The following is a 21,262-nucleotide window of genomic DNA, read 5'->3' as shown; positions in this document are numbered from 1 at the left end:
AGCAGTGGGTTAAATGATAGAGGCTCTCAATGAGAGCCATGCATGACACAGGAGATGACTCCCATAGTTATCTGTGCTTTGCCACAAGTCTTATCATCTGATAGCATATTAGAGTCAGCATCTGCACTGGTCTGTTGTTAACCCATCACTCTCAGGGCAACGGATAACAGGTCAGTGCCTGCCCTTATACCACATTTTATAGCGTGTCTTGTTCTCACGCCCCTTTGGTCATGAGGCTGCATGGTGTTACCGCAAGGGAGGCCCTCCTCATTGCTAACCACATAGTCACGATGCCAAGGCAGCTTCTTCATATAGATGAGTTTGATTGCTTGGTATCCCACAGTACAGTAGAGGCCATAATTTCTCAGTGGATCCATGTTTACTATACTACTTTCCTGCAATGATAGGCAAATCTTATATGTTGATGCAGCTATCTCTCATTTTGACGCTACATGTTGAGAAGTCTTATCGGTCAAGGTTAAGATCAGTTGCTGGACTCCTCCTCGTTCTCCGTCAGCGCCATCTCACTCTTGAAGACACTGCTGAGCGCCTCCTGGATGGGTCCTTGCCCTCTCTTTCTCCAGAGCCCCCCTACAAAGACGTAGATGAAGGGGTTGACACAGCTGTTGATAGTTAAGCAGATCATATTCACATGGTGAGCAACAAAGAAGGGAATTGCTCCTCGTGGGAGAGCTTTCAAGTACAACAGAAGGTCCAGGAGCCGAGGTGGCACCGTGGAGACGAGGAACACGAGCACTGCAATGACAATTACTAAGTAGAGCTTCAGAGGTTGTCGCTGCAGCGAACTGTGGCAAACTTTGCAAATTAAGCTGATGCTGGAGATGACCATGATGGGGGCAAAAATTACAAATCCAAAACCAAAGGAGGAGATCAATGCGGCTGAACATTTTTTATTGTGAGATGTGTACATGTCTTTGTCACATGTGAAGAATTCTGGCCCAGTTAGAAGGCAGGAGAGGGCCCAGATTGAGACGCAGACAATGACCGATTGGTGCCGTGGGCGGCGGCATTTGTACCAGATGGGCTGGAAGACGGACAGGCACCTCTCCACGCTGATGGCTGTCAAGATGTAGAGGCTGGTGTTGTAGCCAAATAAGAGGATGACCCGAAGTGCGAGCAGTACGCTCATAGCTGTAGAGGAGGCCTCCAACTTCAAGGGGTGACCAAAGACAAAGAGCAGGGTGGGCAAGGAACAAAACAGGATAGTGAAGTCAGCCAGTGCCAGGTTAAGGATGTAGACGGTGAACTGATTCCGTGGGATGCGGAAGCAGAGAAACCAAAGGACTGTGCCATTTCCAACCAAGCCAAAGAGTGAGATGACCGCGCAGATGCCCCTCACAGCAAGGAGTATGGTTTGGTCTTCCTCTGTTGGGATTCCACCATCTGGAGGTCCCCCTGGCCCTCCTGGTCCAGAAACATTGACGTGGAGTGGAGGAGGTGTACCCAACATGGTGAGGAGCCTGCGTTGTTGCACCATTCATGACCTATCCTGTAAACAAACATATACAGGGATTATGTTGTAAAGCAGCTAGGCATGACAATCACACGAACAGTGTGTCCAGATATGTGTTTTTGAGCCCACACAGACCACAAAAAAGGCACTCCTTTTTACAGATGTCTAGAATATAACAACAGATGAATCACAGCAAAAGTCCTCAGAAATTGTGATATTATGTAAAAAACGTGTTTTATCAATGAAATGTGGTGTTTTTGTATACATAATCTGTAATGCTGGAGGCTTCATTTTGCTTACAAATGACATGATTACGAACGAGTCCGGTGGCAATCCTGATTTGTGCACAAACATGATTTTTTATCGAAATTGAGATCACAACTTTTGCCCACCCCTCACAAAACTTTGCAGAATTTGTGTGGAAAAAAAAACACATTCTCAGCCTCCATTTGTACTCTTATTTACCACTGATGCAGTGTGTGTGAATGCATGCAAAAGAGAGGTCACCTTTTGTATAACGTATATCAACTATGCCAAGATGCCGCCCACGAGGCTGCACAGAGGCACTTGCAGGGTTTGACACAGTGGAATGCTTTTGTCATACTTTTCCCTTGTGTCATCTTCCCTCGCTTTTCCAACATGTCCAATCTGTTACTCCTAAACGCGCCGACCATTTTGAAATGGTAAAATTGGACTAAACTATAGCACGGGAATCAAGTTTTGAGAAAGCCAGTAGATTTACAGCCAAAACCAGACTTTTAGGTGTTGTTTCTGTTTCATTATTCTGTCAGCAGAGAGGGACTTCTTTGCTCTGATTATTTAAATCATGCCATATATCGGCCGCTATAAACCTTAAAACTTTTGTAAACAAATGAAAATAATTCAAGTACAGCTGAACTTAGAAGAAATTTATTAGACAACACATATAAAATCAAAATCATTTTGTCAGCCTTTTTTTTTATAAAGACTGTGTTATATCCTGAGTATTACATTTAATTGTAATTAGCCTAGGTCTTCCTAGCTGCTCAGCCAGATTGAGAGATGGTAACGGAATGTTGGTGTGACTGTGATGAATGGAATGCCTGGGTGCCTGTGTGGATGAGTGATGACAGTTGGAGATGGGCTGAGCAGCTAGGCAGGCTGCTCCTGGTGGGGCTGGTGTAGGAGCTGGTACATGGCTGAGCCTTGATTGATACCACTTGACTGGAACCAATAAAGAAGACTTAGAAACTTACATCATGCCTACCAGTGTCTTCATGTAAAGAGCACAACATAATTCAGAAGTGATCTTTGCACAGAAAAAATAGATTCTCAGAATAAGCTCCAACATCTACTACGTGAACTTCCACAACTGCAGAAATCCAGGGTTCTCCTTGAAATTGATGTGGAAATTCTGGTTTGAGCAGAAACAGAATTTTGCCCTCAAAACGGGTGTATCTATCGCACCATTTGGGTTATCGACCCCCTGCATTACTTTCACCAAGTAAAACCTCCCAGAATTCGTTTAGGGAAAAAATGCCGAACGGCAGGGTTGCACTGCTCACAACAGGGTCAAACGTATTGCTTTATAATTGTACATTGTGTTCTCTCCAATTCCAAGACACAAACTCAACTGAAGAATATTACTTACCAGTAATCTTCATTATCCTAAACTATAGTGCCCTGTCCCAGAGCTTGCGCTATGCCTAACACCCCTCCTCAGTGCTAAATTTAGAACCACACTGACCATGCAAGTGAACCACTTGCTTTAATATTTCACAGATTTATGCACACTATTCCGTCATAGCAAACTTTAACACTCCAAAACTAAAATTCATGGACTTACCTAGTCCTAGCTTGCAATGTTTTACAAAGGTGTTTTCCAACTACCAGGTTGCCGCTCTGCAAATTTCCATCAGCGAGACCACGTTCATCTCTGCCCATGAGGCTGCAATTCGTCTAGTAAGTCTTGCCTCAATCAGCCCTGGGAGTTGTAAGTGCATACCATCATAAGCCTTAGTAATCACCTGTCTAACCCATAAACTAATAGTGGGAGATGTATTTTTCCTCTGTTAGCTGGACCAAAGGCTGCCAAAAGATAGTTAGACTTCCTTATATCCTTTGTCCTATCCATGCATGTTAGTCTCTTAATGTCTAAATTTAACGGAATTTGATAATCAGAGTACAATACTGGCAGGAGACCTTTTGACGCCAAAGAAATTGTGACTGTATCTTAGGAGAAAACTTTGGATTGCTGTGGACTACCCCGTCTGGAATAAATCCAATATATGGATACGAGGTCAGAAGGGTCTCCAACTTTCCCAATCATCTTCCTGATGTACTTGCCAGCAAGAAGACAACCTTAACCGTAAATCACTGATTCTGAGCAATGTCTAAGGGCTCAAAAGAAAGTTTCTGAAGGCCTTCCAACACCATTGGCAGATCCCACAGAAGCACGTCTGTAGACACTAAGGGTCTTCTGATCCTGAACCCCCAAAATAATCTCTTAAAGATAGTGTTTTAGAGAAGACTATAAAGGACTCTGCCAACCTCTAATATCTGACAAATGTGAGGATAATGATGATGGAGATAAGCCTTTATTAAACCCCTCCTGCAGGAACTGTAATATCCTAAAGGGATTACCAGAATTTGCACTATAATTGTTAAGGGAAAACCTTTTATCAAAATCACCCAAGACTTTGTACAAGCTGCTAATGTGGAAGGTTTCCTCGATTTCTGAATTGAAAACGCCATGTCTCTGGAGTAGCCTAAGACCTGCAGACCCCTCCTCCCAGCATCCAGGCAGAGAGGTTTAAGACTTGAAGAGATCGGATTGGAAGAAGAGGGTAACTGGTCAGAGGTGGACGTATTAGGAAGAAAATCCTCTCCGGCGCTGCTAACTGGAAAAGTAGAGGAAACCAAGTCCAATTTGGCTAAACCAATGAATTTGGTTAAGAGATGAGAGCAAACGGTATCACACCTTTTGAGAGAAAGCCCAGGGAGCTAACTCAAAAGGGGGGAATGAATCCCTAGAAGACACATTCTTTTTTGCCTTTTAGTGTTTGATTATTCCTTTGTAAAAAATAGAACGATTAATCTCATTATAGTAGTGATAAGTTGTGCCAATTGATTGTTGTATTTAAGGAGTGACTGATGCAGTGTCTGACGTTACAGTCATGATTTTTTGGGGGACAAACCACTTGCAAGGAAAATGTGTAGCTAAGTATTTTCACACGTGCAAATGTGAAGTGATTCAAATGGCAAAATTATGGATTTGCAGCTGTTCTTTCTGAAAGTCTGTCGGCGGAAGTAGAGCAACAAAGGTGCATAACCTGTTTGCACATCTAAGTGACAAAATGGCTGTGGTCGCATGGGTATGGTCTGTCCCAATGTGGAGACACCCTGGAAAGAAATCAGCTGCCACTGAAAATCCACACCAGCAGTTTCACTATCACCAACTCCAGACATCACCAAAACATACTGGTGTGAAATCCAGTTGATCCACGCAGCATTTGATCCTTCTGAGGTCGATGAAGGACTGTGGAGTGTGCAACAAATAACAATACACACCTGCTATTCAACGACAGGGGTTGAAAGAGCACTTTAACAATACATGTCATATTCTAACAAAATGTATTATATGCATTCAATGTAACAACAACTCTGGCAAAGTCAAAAGGATCTAGATTTGTCTGCCAGCCTTTGGACATGTTTAATCATGTTTTTTTGAAAAACTTTATTTTTTGGAAAACTGCTGGCCTACATCAATCTAAACAAGAGATTTGGCTAAAAGCACACAATGACATTGAAGCAAACAGTGTGATGACCCAACACTTCCTATGTAGGCCTAACATCACCCAACACCCTATCAACCATGCAGTGTAAATTACAGAGATTTGTGGCTTGGTCAGAGTATGGACCACTGTATACATGCTACAAATCAGTACCATACAATACAAGTCCAGGGGGCATATCATCAAGGGCTTTTTCTCTGATTTTCTGGCTTTAAAAGCCAGAAAAGCGGAGATAAAACCAACGCCCTATCAGCAAGAGGGTGCTAACATGTGTATTCGCATGTTAGCACCCTTTTATACTACGCCTACCTTTGTATCTCTAATGAGATGCAAAGTGGGCGTTCCTGACATACACTACATGTCAGGAGAGCAATATCAGCAAGGATGACCTTGCATTTTAGCAGACGTTAGTTTTTGGAGAAAACTGCTGTTTTCTCCAAAAACTAACGTCTGCTAAAATCCTGACTAAGCCACCCCTAACATTGGGGGTGGATTATGCTGATACGACCACAGATTCATATCAGCAAGGTTATCGCCCTTTTGCAGGGAACATCGCTGGAAAACCAGCGATGTTCCCTGCAAAACGGCGATAACATCGCTATCTCTGTAATTTTTATCGTCTTGGAGCAGCGCGTTGATGATAACGCGCTACCAGGGCGATAAAAAGCAGAGATAGCCAGCGATAAGAAAATTATCACTAAGCACCGCCAGCGATAATTATCGCTGGCCGTTTCTGATATGGCCCCGGATACCTATACATTCCGAATTGGGTGCTGGAGGTTTGAAGAGCGGCAAACCTCTGGTAAACATCAGCACGTTTGATTCTTAATCATCAGCTCTTCTGTCTATCATATCTGATACGAAGGGCCATTTCACGGCTGAGACCCCGCAGTCTTGGTGGGGGGCCTGCACTAATGGCGTGGGCCCCACACTTGTGCAAGGACCTACACAATGAGTAACTGTAATGCGGAGTTTCCGCCACAAGTGTGGCCCCCCCACTATGACTGCAGGGGTCCCCGCCGCAAGTGCAGAGGCCCTTTGTGAATCAGGCCCATATTGTTTAACTGCACTAAAATATTGACAATAATATACACATTAGAAGGGACAATACTCTTGAAGTTCCAGATCCTATTAACCAGCTCAAATTTTGTCCATCTGTTGATCTTGGAAGAACGACAGATAGAGCAAACAGACTTACTTAAACACCACAGGTGTGTTCAGTAATTAATTACTCAAATGTTTTGTGGGATTTAAAGATAATCCGAAGGTCACGCCTGCCAAATGTGGCATTTACCTAACTGATTTCACGCGTTCCAGTTACTTCAGGGTTTTATTCGTGCATAATGGGAGTTAGGCTGGTGCATTCACTATCATAACGCGAATAATTCCTAAAAATGTAATTACAGTAGCTGCACTGGATATGTGAATTATTTATTTAGCAGCCCTAGGGAGTGTCTATTCATAAACTGCCATGGTGTGGACTGGTGCCAGCACAATATCGCTCTATAATCTGCACTGACATCTGGGCCAACATGCGCACTTTTTTCCACTGGTTAGTCAGTGCAGGTGCCATTTTTGCTGTGTAAGTGATGGCAAACGTTTGCCATTGTGCTAGTGTAATGCATGCATCTAAAAACTACAAAAGTTCACAGGTGCTGTCTATGTAACCTCGCTCTTGGTGTTTTCTTGCCAAGAATTGGGATTCGCTAGTTGCACAGGACCGGTCCTAGGGAAAGGCAGTGATAAGCATCTGGATGATGCCGCTCTATCTGCAAGGGCACCGGTTGCCCAATGCAAACATCAACAAGCATTTGCAATGCAATAGGTCTCGCATTTACGAGAGTTTGAGCTATTGGCATTGTAAATGACAATGCCTTTTATTTATGTGTTGATTTTTTAAACATAAACAAAAGGCATTTAACAATGCCAATAGCTTAAACTCTCGCAAATGTGAGACCTATTGCATTGCAAATGCTTGTTTATATATGTTTCAACTGTAATTTAGCATGTTTAAATACTTTTTGCAAATAAGCGTTCTGGGACATGCCTGTTAAAATTAAGCCCCTGTATGGCTATAGGGGTGCTGCCAGGACTGCTGTGGATTTGTGTTTGCCTTAATAGGTGGATATATATATATTTTTTTAATATGCAAAAATTCAATGGCGGAAGCATTTGGAAGGAAAATCTTTTAGCTGAGTTTTAAAAATATTTTACAGGGAAAATTGAACATCCCATGCTTTTTTATATAATGTTACCGTTTTATAAAGCTAAATAACCGTGTCTGTCCAAGATTATCCCATTTGTTGTGCGTTGCTATTACCCATGCCCCCAAGCCTTCCAGAACCAAAGCGACAACTGGCTGCATTGATTGTATATAGATCGGCGAGTGAAGTACCTGGTGCTGACATTGTTAAGTGATTAGCAGGTTATAAATTTGAGGAGGGGTGAGAGAAATATATTGAGTAGGATGAATGGAGGGAGTGAGCGACGCAATCAGAGAAGAGCGAGAGAGAAAATTAAAACAGACTTAGTGTGTGCTGCGACTGAGCAGCCCGAGCGAGCCGTGAAAGCACCACATTCTAGAAACCGATAGTGGGATAAATGGAGAAAGTGGCTGAAGGTGGGGCGGGGGGTGTGGTACAAACACTTTGTGTTACAAGTAAAAAATAAAATAACTAAACAAGTAACCTTATTTTTAAAAACATTTTTTTTATGTACTTAGCCAGAGGTAAAAGTTTTTCGATAGTATGCCCTTAACGATTTTGCATTGTAACCGGTATATAAGAAGTGTTGTCAAAAGAAGTTATTTTCGTACCTAAACAAAGAATGAATGTTATTAACATAAAATTTAACAAGGACGCATTGTCATACTATGAATATTGTTTGTTATTATGTACATAGCGAAAGAAATGGGAAAATAAAGTTATATTATAATTTAAAGATAGGATTTTCTAATTTATAGAATGGAGGGAGTGAGAAACGGAATCAGAAAAGAGAGAGAAAATTAAAACAGACTTAGTGTTTGCTGCGACTGAGCTGCCCGAGCGAGCCGTGAAAGCACCACATTTTAGAAATAGATAGTGGGATGAATGGAGGGAGTGGGAGAGGGAAGCACACAATAGAGAGAGAGAGAGAGAATTAAAACTGACTTAGTCTGTGCTGTGAGTGAGCTGCACGAGTGACCCCTGAAAGGATCACAGCTTGAGAATAAGGTAAATAAATCTTTGTTTTAAGGGACTCCCTTTAGCTGAAATGTTGGAAGGTTAGATAAGCATAAAGGCTGAGGTTATGAGAAATACAGGGTCTGTGCGAGACGGTATTAATTCTCAGTGTAAACAGCAAAGAGATCAAAAGCTTTGACTTTGAAATGTTATTTAGAAACAGCCTATGGCATGGTATATATTGTACTAGTAAATTAGCATGTTTAAATGACTTTTGCGGATAAGCGATCCGTTAGACACCGGTTAAAATGAAGCCCCTGAATGACTATAGGGGCGCTGCCAGGAGCGCTGAGTTTTTTTTCTTTTGTAACCTTCGTAATGCAGGGGCTTTTTGTTCGCCTCAATAGGTGGATAGTTTTTGGTGTAAGAAATAAAACAAGCAAACGTGCAACTGCAGGAAAAAGTATAATAACTAAACAAGTAACATTATTTAATAAAATATTTTGTTAATGTACTTACCAGAGGTAAAAGTTTTTTGATAATACGCTCTTAATGATTATGCACTGTAACTGGTATAGAAGAAGTGTTGTCAAAAGAAGTTATTTTCGTACCTAAACAAAGAATACATTTTCTTAACGGAAAATTTAACAAGCAAAGATGCCACTAGTGCATTGGCACGTTGTAAGTTCATAGGCAAGCCCTGAAAGGAACAAAAACAAGCGGAAGTGATCGCGTTTGCGATCAAACATCAAAGCGGCGAAAGTTAAAGTAATCGAGCAGAGCATCAAAGGGCTGGGTGAGAAGGGAGGGGGGAATGCAAGGGTCAAAGCGGCGAAAGTGAAAGTAATCGAGCAGAGCATCAAAGGGCTGGGTGAGAAGGGAGGGGGGAATGCAAGGAGCAGCTGTGCACGTGCACGCCATCGTGCACTCAAGCCCTAGGCCAGCCAAAACATGTGGGTAGCACTTTTGAAAGCCCACTTACAAAATGTCTCAAAGAGACAGCTTTCGCTGTCTCAGCGAGACCTAAAAATTACCTCATTGCTGAAGGATAGGAGCAGCAAAATGGAATTATTGTGGGTGAAGGGTCATTCTCCATCGATTTCACCTGGATTACCTTTGATGACTGTATGACAGAATATTCAGAACACAAATAAAGGGATAGAAAGAACTTATGGGCTAAATATTGAGACACAAAATATCCTGACATTAAAAATTTTCTTTGAACAGATATTCCCACTCATTCAGTCTCCTGAGACCGCACAGGGGCTGTACACGTCATCATATTGATCCCACTATCTGGACCCAATAATAATTCATTATCATTTATTAGAACATTACAGTATGCATGTGAACAAGGACAACAAGGCCAAAACGCATTGACCTTATCGTAATAAACTGATACATGATCATAAAAGCACCTTTGTACCTTAAGCCAGAGAGTACTCCTTTGTACAGTCTTTGCTATATGATGAGGTGAAGGCTGTCTCTAAGTTAAAAATATAGAAGTATAGATTTACTACCCAACTCTACATTTTCATACCTTAAAGAAATATATATGTTGTAAAGATACATATTTGAGATGTTTATTCTAGAACACCTATACTTATTTGTATGTAGTTATCTCCATACCATTTTAGTTCTTGATGTATTTAGCCATAGTATTTTTGCAGTACAGTATTTCATTCATACTATTCTGGCAGTACACCTCGGTAACAGCTCTCTCTAGTTTTCATCTCATGAAAAATTCACTTAAGGAATGCACCCAAATTGGCTATGAAACTAGTTATGAAAATTGGGGTATCTGTCCAGTAGCACCAGCATCCATGCACAGAAGAAGACCAACAAGCTGATATTAATCAATGAGGTACCACAACTTAGGACCTGATTATGAGTTCATCGGTCTTACTGCCGTAGTGCTGCGGCGGCGGTCCGAAATGGTGTATATATTTTCATATATGTTGTTGCTGGTGTGTATATTTTGATTGCAGTGTACACATATGCATGACACGTGAAAAAATACCTACTACCGCTGCTTTCCAATTGCTGGAGTCTGGACATATGTGCCCAGCCCAGTCAATAGATAAATACTTTAAAATGGGCTTACCTGGATTTGAGCACCAAAGGGTCATTTTCTATGGGTTCAAGATACTGCCGGGAAGGGGGGAGACCAAAGGGAAGAAAAGAAAATGGGTTGAATATGCACAACAAATCCTTAGAGTCCGCCAACTAAAAAACTGGCAGTCATACCGCCATGGTTGGCTAATCGGAAAGCCAACTCGTAATTCCGATGGCATTGAAACTTCTCCGTACTTTCCCATGACAGTTGCTTTCCCCTGACCAATACTGCGGCGGTCTGCGAATGGCTGTCATGTCAACATTGCTCCAGCAGTCGTTCGGACAGCAATATGACAAACATTGTAATACAGCGAGAGGACACCCAGTCGGCAGTGGTGAATTCGACGTTGACGTGAAAACGGCAGTGGGACAGCTGAACTCATAATCAGGCCTTTGTTACTCTCTGGTGCCTCTTTCAGGGCCAGTTCTAGTGCAAGGCAATAGGAAGCAGACCAAAACACCACCAGTAGATTGGTATAAATTGCCCTTGAAAGCAATAAAAACAGCAAATATTGCTCTTGCTTGAGGGATAAAGGTGGCCATAGGTCATATCGCTAAATAAAGCTAAAAGCTTTTTACTGCCTCTGCTCCCATCGGTCAAATGTCTTTCAGTTCTTGATCTGAGTCTGGCACTTGGACTTGAGTGAAGTTTCCCCACAGCCAGGGTTGGATTTGGATAAAAAATTGGCCCAGGCACACCAAAAAAGTGGCCCACATTTGCGTATTGCTTTTCTGTAACACACTGCTTCAGCAAAGTATTATTAAAAAAAAGGGTTTGGGGGGCATGTTTTATTAACTTCACTTAGATCAAAAAAATGCACAGATTTGTTCACACTGATGAGCCACACATGAATGCAAGTGAGACCACTTCTGCTCAGGCCCCCCGCCCCCGCTCAATCAGCATACATTAATGGGCCGGCCCAGCGAGAGAAAGGGAGTGATACCTCCGCCCATCTGCCTCTAGAACGGCCACTCAGGCACCTACTGGACTGCTGGCGGCATCCTAACAGCAGAGACATCCCCCAGGCTGCCCAAAAAAGCAGCCCACAGCTAGAACTCAGCCACCAGCCCTTCGACAATTTCGCAAGTGCCTGCATTGCCAATCCGACCCTGCCCACAGACCATAACTGCCTGGAAGAAGGAGACAGTTTTATTACAGGTAATTTGGCTGACTGATAATGGATGCGAGCAAGTGTTGAGCCCCCACAATGCCTAAATGAAAGAACTCACAAAAGATAACCATGTCTCTCGTGTGGTGGCCTTGGATGAGCAGCAAGGCAATGAAATGATGAGGTGCTGTGGGTAACAAACTACCAAACAGCAGTATAATCAAATAAATAGATTTAAGGTAAAAACTAAGTTTAATCTAAAAGTAAAAAAATCCTATAAAAGGGTAAAGGGTTTAAAACTTATGAGGGAAAAAGCAAAAGTTCACATAAGAAATAATTGTGGGAATCATGTTCAATGTTAATGAATAGAGAGTCAGAAAGCCTGCACTATTGACAAAATTCCTTTACAAAACATTATGAGAGTCAGAAAAAACTCCTGTACGAACAACCCCATCCCTCTTGTGTGGGAAGTCAGGAATTCTTTTCAGGAAGGGAGAGAGAACATTAGCACGTCCCTTCAGTAACTTTTTGCACAAGAGCATCAGTTATGTTATGTTATGGCTATTTATATGTCACACAAACTACCCAAGAGGGGTGTTTGGACAAAATGTTGTTTAAAAAACCCACAAATAAATAAATAAATAAATATATATATATATATATATATATATATTTTGTTTTCACTGAAAAAACCATAGGTTTCAGACACTTTATAGTTAGAAATTAGCATTTAAAAAACCTTAGAAATTCACTGAAAAAAACATAGGTTTCAGGGACTGTTAGATTTGGGGGTCTCTAGTTGGCACAGGTAGGTAGTTGTGACAAATAGGGACCCTTGCCTCTAGTCAGGGTAAGGGGGTACACTCCTAAAATAACCCCTGCTCACCCCCTTGGTAGCTTGGCACGAGCAGACAGGCTTATCTCAGAGGCAGTGTGTAATGCGTTTGTGACCACATACAGTAATCCAGTGACAACACTACAAATGGACACCACACAGGCTTTATATAAAAAATATGTATACTTTATATAGATTTACCACAAGACCATAAATGACAAAAATACACAAAACTATTACTTTGAGATGGTAGTTTTTAGCTTAGTTCAGTTCAGTTCTTAAAATGCAACACTTTGCGTCAATGTACCTTACGATGCGTTGTGCTTCCACAACAAGCAATGTCGGAGCAATGGAAATGCGGCCAAGTTCTGGTGCAAAGAAATAAAGACGTGAAGATCTTCCAGATGCGGCACGCTTCTCCGGGGATGCAAGAAGTTCTCGGTTCAATGCATGGACTGCAGCGGCGACACCCTTGTTCTGAAGTGCGACGGCAACAGCTCCAACTGCGACACTATTCTCCCATGATGCGTGAAGCTTCCGCACGATGCGACAACTACAGCGGCGACATCCTTGTTCAGAAATGCAACGGCAGCAGCTCCGACGGCGGCGCACTTCTCGGGGATGCGAGGCGCTTTCTCCGATGCAGTGCAATACGACAGTTCCAGCGGCGACACCCTTGTTCAGAAGTGCGACGGCAGCAACAGCGACGGCGACACACTTCTTTCTCGTTGCGAGACTCTTCTCTTGATGCGGTGCAGTGCGCCAACTCCAGCGGCGACACCCTTGTTCAGAAGTGCGACGACAGGCAGCAGCGACGGCGACAAGCTTCCTCCATTGCGAGACGCTTCTCTCGATGCGGTGCAGTGCGACAACTCCAGCGACGACACCCTTGTTCAGAAGTGCGACGGCAGCAGCAGCGATGGCGACACGCTTCGGCTTCGTTGAGTCGCGCTTCCTGCTCCTTGCGACACGCAGTCCCTCAGAAGGCCCAAAACAGCAGCAGGAATTCCAAAGAACTCTGGGGAGCTGGGGGTTGAAGTCTGTTGTCCCTGAGACTTCAGCAGGAGGTAAGCTCTGTTCCAAGCCCTTGGAGATCCTTACAAGTTGTAATAAGCAAACAAAGTCTCTTCTCCTTCCTTTGGCAGTCAGGCAAACCACTGCAGGCCAATCCCCCAAGCAGCACTTCAGCTTAGGGATAGTCTCTCCTCAGTTTCATCCGGTTCCGCTCCTCAGTAAAGGTTTCTTGTTCCAAAAGTGATTTAAATTCTTGGGATCAGGGTCCCACTACTTATACCTCAAAATCCTTTGTTCTCTGAGGGGAGAGGGGCCTTTGCCCAGTCCAAACCAGTTCCAAAGCACTCTGTTCACCAGACTTCTCCTTTCCTTTCACAGTGTAGGGTAGAAACATCAGACGCCCCACAGGAGGTGGAGCCAGCATTGTGGAAGGCAAGTACAGCCCTGGAGCACTTTGTTGACAGTATTCCTTCTCTTCATTCACTGTGCAGGGCAGAGACATCAACCGCTCCCCAGGAGCACAAGAGCATCAGTTATGTTATGTTATGGCTATTTATATGGCACACAAACTACCCAAGAGGGGTGTTTGAACGAAATGTTGTTTATAAAAAACACAAATAAATAAATATATATATAATTTTTTTTTCACTGAAAAAACCATAGGTTTCAGACACTTTATAGTTAGAAATTAGCATTTAAAAAACCTTAGAAATTCACTGAAAAAAACATAGGTTTCAGGGACTGTTAGATTTGGGGGTCTCTAGTTGGCACAGGTAGGTAGTTGTGACAAATAGGGACCCTTGCCTCTAGTCAGGGTAAGGGGGTACAACCCTAAAATAACCCCTGCTCACCCCCTTGGTAGCTTGGCACGAGCAGACAGGCTTATCTCAGAGGCAGTGTGTAATGCGTTTGTGACCACATACAGTAATCCAGTGACAACACTACAAATGGACACCACACAGGCTTTATATAAAAAATATGTATACTTTATATAGATTTACCACAAGACCATAAATGACAAAAATACACAAAACTATTACTTTGAGATGGTAGTTTTTAGCTTAGTTCAGTTCAGTTCTTAAAATGCAACACTTTGCGTCAATGTACCTTACGATGCGTTGTGCTTCCACAACAAGCAATGTCGGAGCAATGGCAATGCGGCCAAGTTCTGGTGCAAAGAAATAAAGACGTGAAGATCTTCCAGATGCGGCACGCTTCTCCGGGGATGCGAGAAGTTCTTGGTTCAATGCATGGACTGCAGCGGCGACACCCTTGTTCTGAAGTGCGACGGCAACAGCTCCAACTGCGACACTATTCTCCCATGATGCGTGAAGCTTCCGCACGATGCGACAACTACATTGGCGACATCCTTGTTCAGAAATGCAACGGCAGCAGCTCCGACGGCGGCGCGCTTCTCGGGGATGCGAGGCACTTTCTCCGATGCGGTGCAATACGACAGTTCCAGCGGCGACACCCTTGTTCAGAAGTGCGACGGCAGCAACAGCGACGGCGACACACTTCTTTCTCGTTGCGAGACTCTTCTCTCGATGCGGTGCAGTGCGCCAACTCCAGCGGCGACACCCTTGTTCAGAAGTGCGACAGGCAGCAGCGACGGCGACACGCTTCCTCCATTGCGAGACGCTTCTCTCGATGCGGTGCAGTGCGACAACTCCAGCGACGACACCCTTGTTCAGAAGTGCGACGGCAGCAGCAGCGACGGCAACACGCTTCGGCTTCGTTGAGTCGCGCTTCCTGCTCCTTGCGACACGCAGTCCCTCAGAAGGCCCAAAACAGCAGCAGGAATTCCAAAGAACTCTGGGGAGCTGGGGGTTGAAGTCTGTAGTCCCTGAGACTTCAGCAGGAGGCAAGCTCTGTTGCAAGCCCTTGGAGATCCTTACAAGTTGTAATAAGCACACAAAGTCTCTTCTCCTTCCTTTGGCAGTCAGGCAAACCACTGCAGGCAAATCCCCCAAGCAGCACTTCAGCTTAGGGATAGTCTCTCCTCAGTTTCATCCGGTTCCGCTCCTCAGTAAAGGTTTCTTGTTCCAAAAGTGATTTAAATTCTTGGGATCAGGGTCCCACTACTTATACCCCAAAATCCTTTGTTCTCTGAGGGGAGAGGGGCCTTTGCCCAGTCCAAACCAGTTCCTAAGCACTCTGTTTACCAGACTTCTCCTTTCCTTTCACAGTGTAGGGTAGAAACATCAGACGCCCCACAGGAGGTGGAGCCAGCATTGTGGAAGGCAAGTACAGCCCTGGAGCACTTTGTTGACAGGATTCCTTCTCTTCATTCACTGTGCAGGGCAGAGACATCAACCGCTCCCCAGGAGCACAAGAGCATCAGTTATGTTATGTTATGGCTATTTATATGGCACACAAACTACCCAAGAGGGGTGTTTCGACGAAATGTTGTTTAAAAAAAAACACAAATAAATAAATATATATATTTTTTTTCTTTCACTGAAAAAACCATAGGTTTCAGGCACTTTATAGTTAGAAATTGGCATTTAAAAAACCTTAGAAATTCACTGAAAAAAACACAGGTTTCTACGGCCTGTTAGATTTTAGGGTCTCTAGTTGGCACAGGTAGGTACTTTTGACAAATAGGGACCCTTGCCTCTAGTCAGGGTAAGGGGGTACACTCCTAAAATAACCCCCGCTCACCCCCTTGGTAGCTTGGCACGAGCAGACAGGCTTATCTCAGAGGCAGTGTGTAAAGAATTTGTGACCACATACAGTAATCCAATGACAACACTACAAATGGACACCACACAGGCTTTATATCAAAAATACGTATTCTTCATATAGATTTACCACAAGACCATAAACGACAAAAATACAGAATACTATTACTTTAAGATGGTAGTTTTTAGCTTAGTTCAGTTCCGTTCTTAAAATGCGACACTTTGCGTCAATGTACCTTAGGATGCGTTGTGCTTTCACGACAAGCAATGTCGCAGCGATGGAAATGCGGCAAAGTTCTGGTGCAAAGAAATAAAGATGTGAAGATCTTCCAGATGCAGCACGCTTCTCCGGGGATGCAAGAAGTTCTCGGTTTGATGCGTGGACTGCAGGTGGAGCCGGCATTGTGGAAGGCAGGCACAGCCCTATTCAAGGTTCAGGTGTGACCCCCCCCTCCCATCCAGATGCAGATCTCTCTATTCACCACTGGGCTGACTCATCCTGTCTCTTGGAATCCCCCAGCCCTGTCACTCACAGAAACCAGACAAAGGAATACACAACCTAGCAGAGGCAGGCGTGAAAGGTTAGGCAAGAAAATACCTACTTTCTAAAAGTGGTATTTTCAAACACAGAATGTTAAAACCACCTTCACTAAAAGATGTATTTTATCATTCTGAGTTCAGGCATACTAAACTCGAATTTCTACCATGTTCTCTGAGACAGTTAAGATTATAAACATGCAATAACCTAACAGCCCATTCTGGCTCATGAAGAACAGGTAGCCTTGCAATAGTAAAAAATGAAAATGGCTGTAATTCACTATTAGGGCATGCCAAACACATCAGGGCATGTCCTACCTTATACTTACTATACACCCTGCCCTTGGGCCTACCATAGGGGTGTCTGATATGAAGAAAAGGGAAGGTTTAGGGACTGGCAAGTGGGTGCACTTGCCCAGTCAGCATGACAGTACCAGACTGCACATAGGCTCTGCAATGGCAGGCCTTGGACACATTATACAGGGCCACTTCTGTGGGTGGCACAACCAGTGCTGCAAGCCCACCAGCAGCATTTGGATTTACAAGCCCTGGGCACACTCAGTGCACTATACTAGGGTCTGACAAGTAAACCAAATCAGTCAATCATGGAATCACTAATCAATACATTCATTTACAATAGGGAGCACTTGCACTGTGGTACTGGACAGCAGTGGCACAGTGCCCAAAGCATCTAACACCAGCAAAAACACATGAGGCAACAGCAAAAATGGAAGGGAGACCCACGCCAATGGTGCCAGGTCTAACAGGGACATTATAGTTAGTTGGATATTTCACTCATACAAAACCAGAGAAATTCAGCCGTTATAGTTAGTTCAGCTACCTATAACTCACGCACTGCTGATGACATCACATATTACATCATTCATGACATGGTCAGTGACATCACTGATGACATCTCAAATGACATCACAGATGATATCACTGATGACATCATCCAATGACTGTGTGTTTCTTTAAAGTTTAAATATGTTTTATATATATATGCCAAGGTGTATTGAAGAATGAGTGGGTGTATACGTGTCTGGATGGAGGATTTAGTAGGTGTGTCACTGACTGTATAAGTAAGTGATTAAATGTGTCTTACTGAATGCAATGGTTAGTGACAAAACTGTGTTAATGTCTGTATCAGTCTGTCTGTTGTTGTGTAAGCTGCTGCATGGGTTGGTCAGTAGCTACATGAGTGTCTATATGGGTTATTGATTGGTTGCCTGAGAATTTGTATGGGAGACTGAGTGTGTGTGTGGGTGGGTGGGAAGTGTGTGACTCTGTGCATAGATGTGTGAGATGTTGATTCACTGGGTGTATGGGTTCAAGAGTGCATGTGGAAACAGCTGTATGGTTGGGTGAGGGTGTGTATGGGTGTGTTGGTTAGTGAATGGATGTCTCAGTGGTACATGTCCAAGTAACTACATATGTAAAAGGCAGTGTGTGTGAGAGTTGGAGTATATAAATGACTATATGTGAGAGTCAGTGATTGTGAGAGTGGCTGTATGGATGAGTGTGTACTTATATCAGTGATTATATAAGTGAGTAAGTATGCATTAGTATCTATATGAATAAGTTAGGTAGTGTGGGTATAACTGTATAGGTGAGTAAATGGGAGTGTGATTGATTCTTTGCAATACTGACTAGGTGTGTGAGTAACTCCATGGATGAGTGGTGGTGTGTGAGTGTCTGTATAGGTGTATGAGTGCATATGATAGTGTTGTATTGATGAGTGACTGCATGTATGAGTGATTGTATGGGTAAATGAGTGGTTGTGTGTGTAGACCTAGGAATCAGTGAGTGCGTATGTAGTAACTGGTATTGGTGTGTCAATGGTTTAAAAAATGGTAGTATTTTACAGTGGGCGTATTAAAGGTTATATTAGAGTGTGAGGAGGTGCATCAGATTTTCACGTGGATGATATCATGAGTGATGACATCAGTGATGTCATTTGAGATGTCATCAGTGATGTCACTGACCATGTCATGAATGATGTAATATGTGACGTTATCAGCAGTGCATTGCGGTGGCGCGAGTTATAGTTAGCTGAACTAACTATAATAGCGGAATTTCTCTGGTTTTGTATGAGTGAAATGTCCAACTAACTATAATGTCCCTGAAACCTATGGCTTTTTCAATGAATTTCTAAAAAAATTTAAGTGCTAATTTCTAACTATAATGTGGCTGAAACCTATGGTTTTTTCAGTGAACTTCAATGGCTTTTTAAATGCTAATTTCGAACTATAACGTCCCTGAAACCTTTGTTTTTTTTTGTAGTGACTGTCAAAGATATTTTAAATCCTAATTTCTAACTATACCATACCAGTTGCGTTTCCAGAGTGGTGGAGAAAGGTGAGCATGGCCTCCGAAACAACTCTTAGCAATGCTACTGTGTGGGATTTACTGGAGGAGTAGTTAGCCCCCAACATATACCTTGTGGGCCAACTATGCCTTTTATTACCACCAGTAAGTCCCACACAGCAGGATTGCTAACTTCTTATATCAGCCACGCGCCCTCCCTGCACCACTGTGCAAACGTGCCCCCTAGCATGTTGTAAGTTGGGGGATTAAGTCCCCTTGAATCCTAAGGGTTCCTGGGGGCCCACCAGGTACCTCCAGTAAGCGCCACAGAGCTGCTTTGCAGAGCAGTGGTCCAAGGCCATGCCCCTTTTTTCACCTCTCTGCAACACAGCTCTGTGGCACTTACTGGAGGTGCAACACAAAAAGATGATGGACGGAATGTTGAACATGGTCAAACATTCACCCCCAGTCACAGATCTGGGTTTAATCCATCGGTATTTTGTTCACCACTCCACCCCAGTTCAGACATAGCCAAATGCAAATCAGTCTTGACCCTTTGCCTCATGAGAACAGTCCAGACCGAACTGCCAGGCCATGTATTCCCTGGACAGGAACCAAGCATCCCAGGGCCAGTTTTGGGCTTTCAGCCCTCATCAGCCAGGATAGCTTGACTCCAGTGGTGTAGTGAGCACGGGACCCACATCTGGGCATACCCTTCCCACTTAGGGTGAAAATGCAACACAAAAAGATGATAGACGGAATGTTGAACATGGTCAAACATTCACCCTCAGTCACAGATTTGGGTTTAATCCATCATTATTTTGCTCACCACTCCACCCCAGTTAAGACACAGCCAAATGCAAATCAGTCTTGACCCTGTGCCTCATGGGAACAGTCCAGACCGAACTGCCAGGCCATGTCTTCCCTGGACAGGAACCAAGCATCCAAGGACCGGTTTCGGGCTTTCAGCCCTCATCAGCCAGGATAGCTTGACTCCAGTGGCGTAGTGAGCACGGGACCCACGTCTCGGCATACCCTTCCCACTTAGGGTGAAAATGCAACACAAAAAGATGATGGACGGAATGTTGAACATGGTCAAACATTCACCCACAGTCACAGATCTGGGTTTAATCCATCATTATTTTGCTCACCACTCCACCCCAGTTCAGACATAGCCAAATGCAAATCAGTCTTGACCCTGTGCCTCATGGGAACAGTCCAGACCGAACTGCCAGGCCATGACTTCCCTGGACAGGAACCAAGCATCCCAGGACCAGTTTTGGGCTATCAGCCCTCATCAGCCAGGATAGCTTGACTCCAGTGGCGTAGTGAGCACGGGACCCACGTCTGGGCATACCCTTCCCACTTAGGGTGAAAATGCAACACAAAAAGATGATGGACGGAATGTTGAACATGGTCAAACATTCACCCCCAGTCACAGATCTGGGTTTAATCCATCGTTATTTTGCTCACTACACCACCCCAGTTAAGACACAGCCAAATGCAAATCAGTCTTGACCCTGTGCCTCATGGGAACAGTCCAGACCGAACTGCCAGGCCATATCTTCCCTGGACAGGAACCAAGCATCCCAGGACCGGTTTCGGGCTTTCAGCCCTCATCAGCCAGGATAGCTTGACTCCAGTGGCATAGTGAGCACGGGACCCACGTCTCGGCATACCCTTCCCACTTAGGGTGAAAATGCAACACAAAAAGATGATGGACGGAATGTTGAACATGGTCAAACATTCACCCACAGTCACAGATCTGGGTTTAATCCATCATTATTTTGCTCACCACTCCACCCTAGTTCAGACATAGCCAAATGGAAATCAGTCTTGACCCTGTGCCTCATGGGAACAGTCCAGACCGAACTGCCAGGCCATGACTTTTCTGGACAGGAACCAAGCATCCCAGGACCGGTTTTGGGCTATCAGCCCATATCAGCCAGGATAGCTTGACTCCAGTGGCGTAGTGAGCACGGGACCCACGTCTGGGCATACCCTTCCCACTTAGGGTGAAAATGCAACACAAAAAGATGATGGTCGGAATGTTGAACATGGTGAAACATTCACCCCCAGTCAAAGATCTGGGTTTAATCCATTGTTATTTTGCTCACCGCGCCACCCCAGTTCAGTCATAGTGAAATGCAAATTAGTCTTGACCCTGTGCCTCATGGGAACAGTCCAGACTGAACTGCCAGGCCATGTCTTCCCTGGACAGGAACCAAGCATCCCAGGACCGGTTTCGGGCTT

General features: G+C 43.9%; 1 protein-coding gene across 1 annotated transcript; it reads right to left on the bottom strand.

Moving 5' to 3' along the window:
• Positions 1–484: 484 nt before the first annotated feature.
• Positions 485–1,498, bottom strand: LOC146854005 (proto-oncogene Mas-like). The gene has a single exon (XM_085650469.1). The coding sequence runs from the start codon at positions 1,496–1,498 to the stop codon at positions 485–487; it is 1,014 nt and encodes a 337-aa protein (XP_085506595.1).
• Between the last annotated feature and the right edge of the window lie 19,764 nt (positions 1,499–21,262).

The sequence above is a fragment of the Triturus cristatus genome, chromosome 4_1 (assembly GCF_964204655.1).
Source record: "Triturus cristatus chromosome 4_1, aTriCri1.1, whole genome shotgun sequence".
Lineage (NCBI taxonomy): Eukaryota > Metazoa > Chordata > Amphibia > Caudata > Salamandridae > Triturus > Triturus cristatus.
The sequence above is the reverse complement of the archived record's forward strand: the minus strand, read 5'-3'. Positions and strand labels throughout refer to the sequence as shown.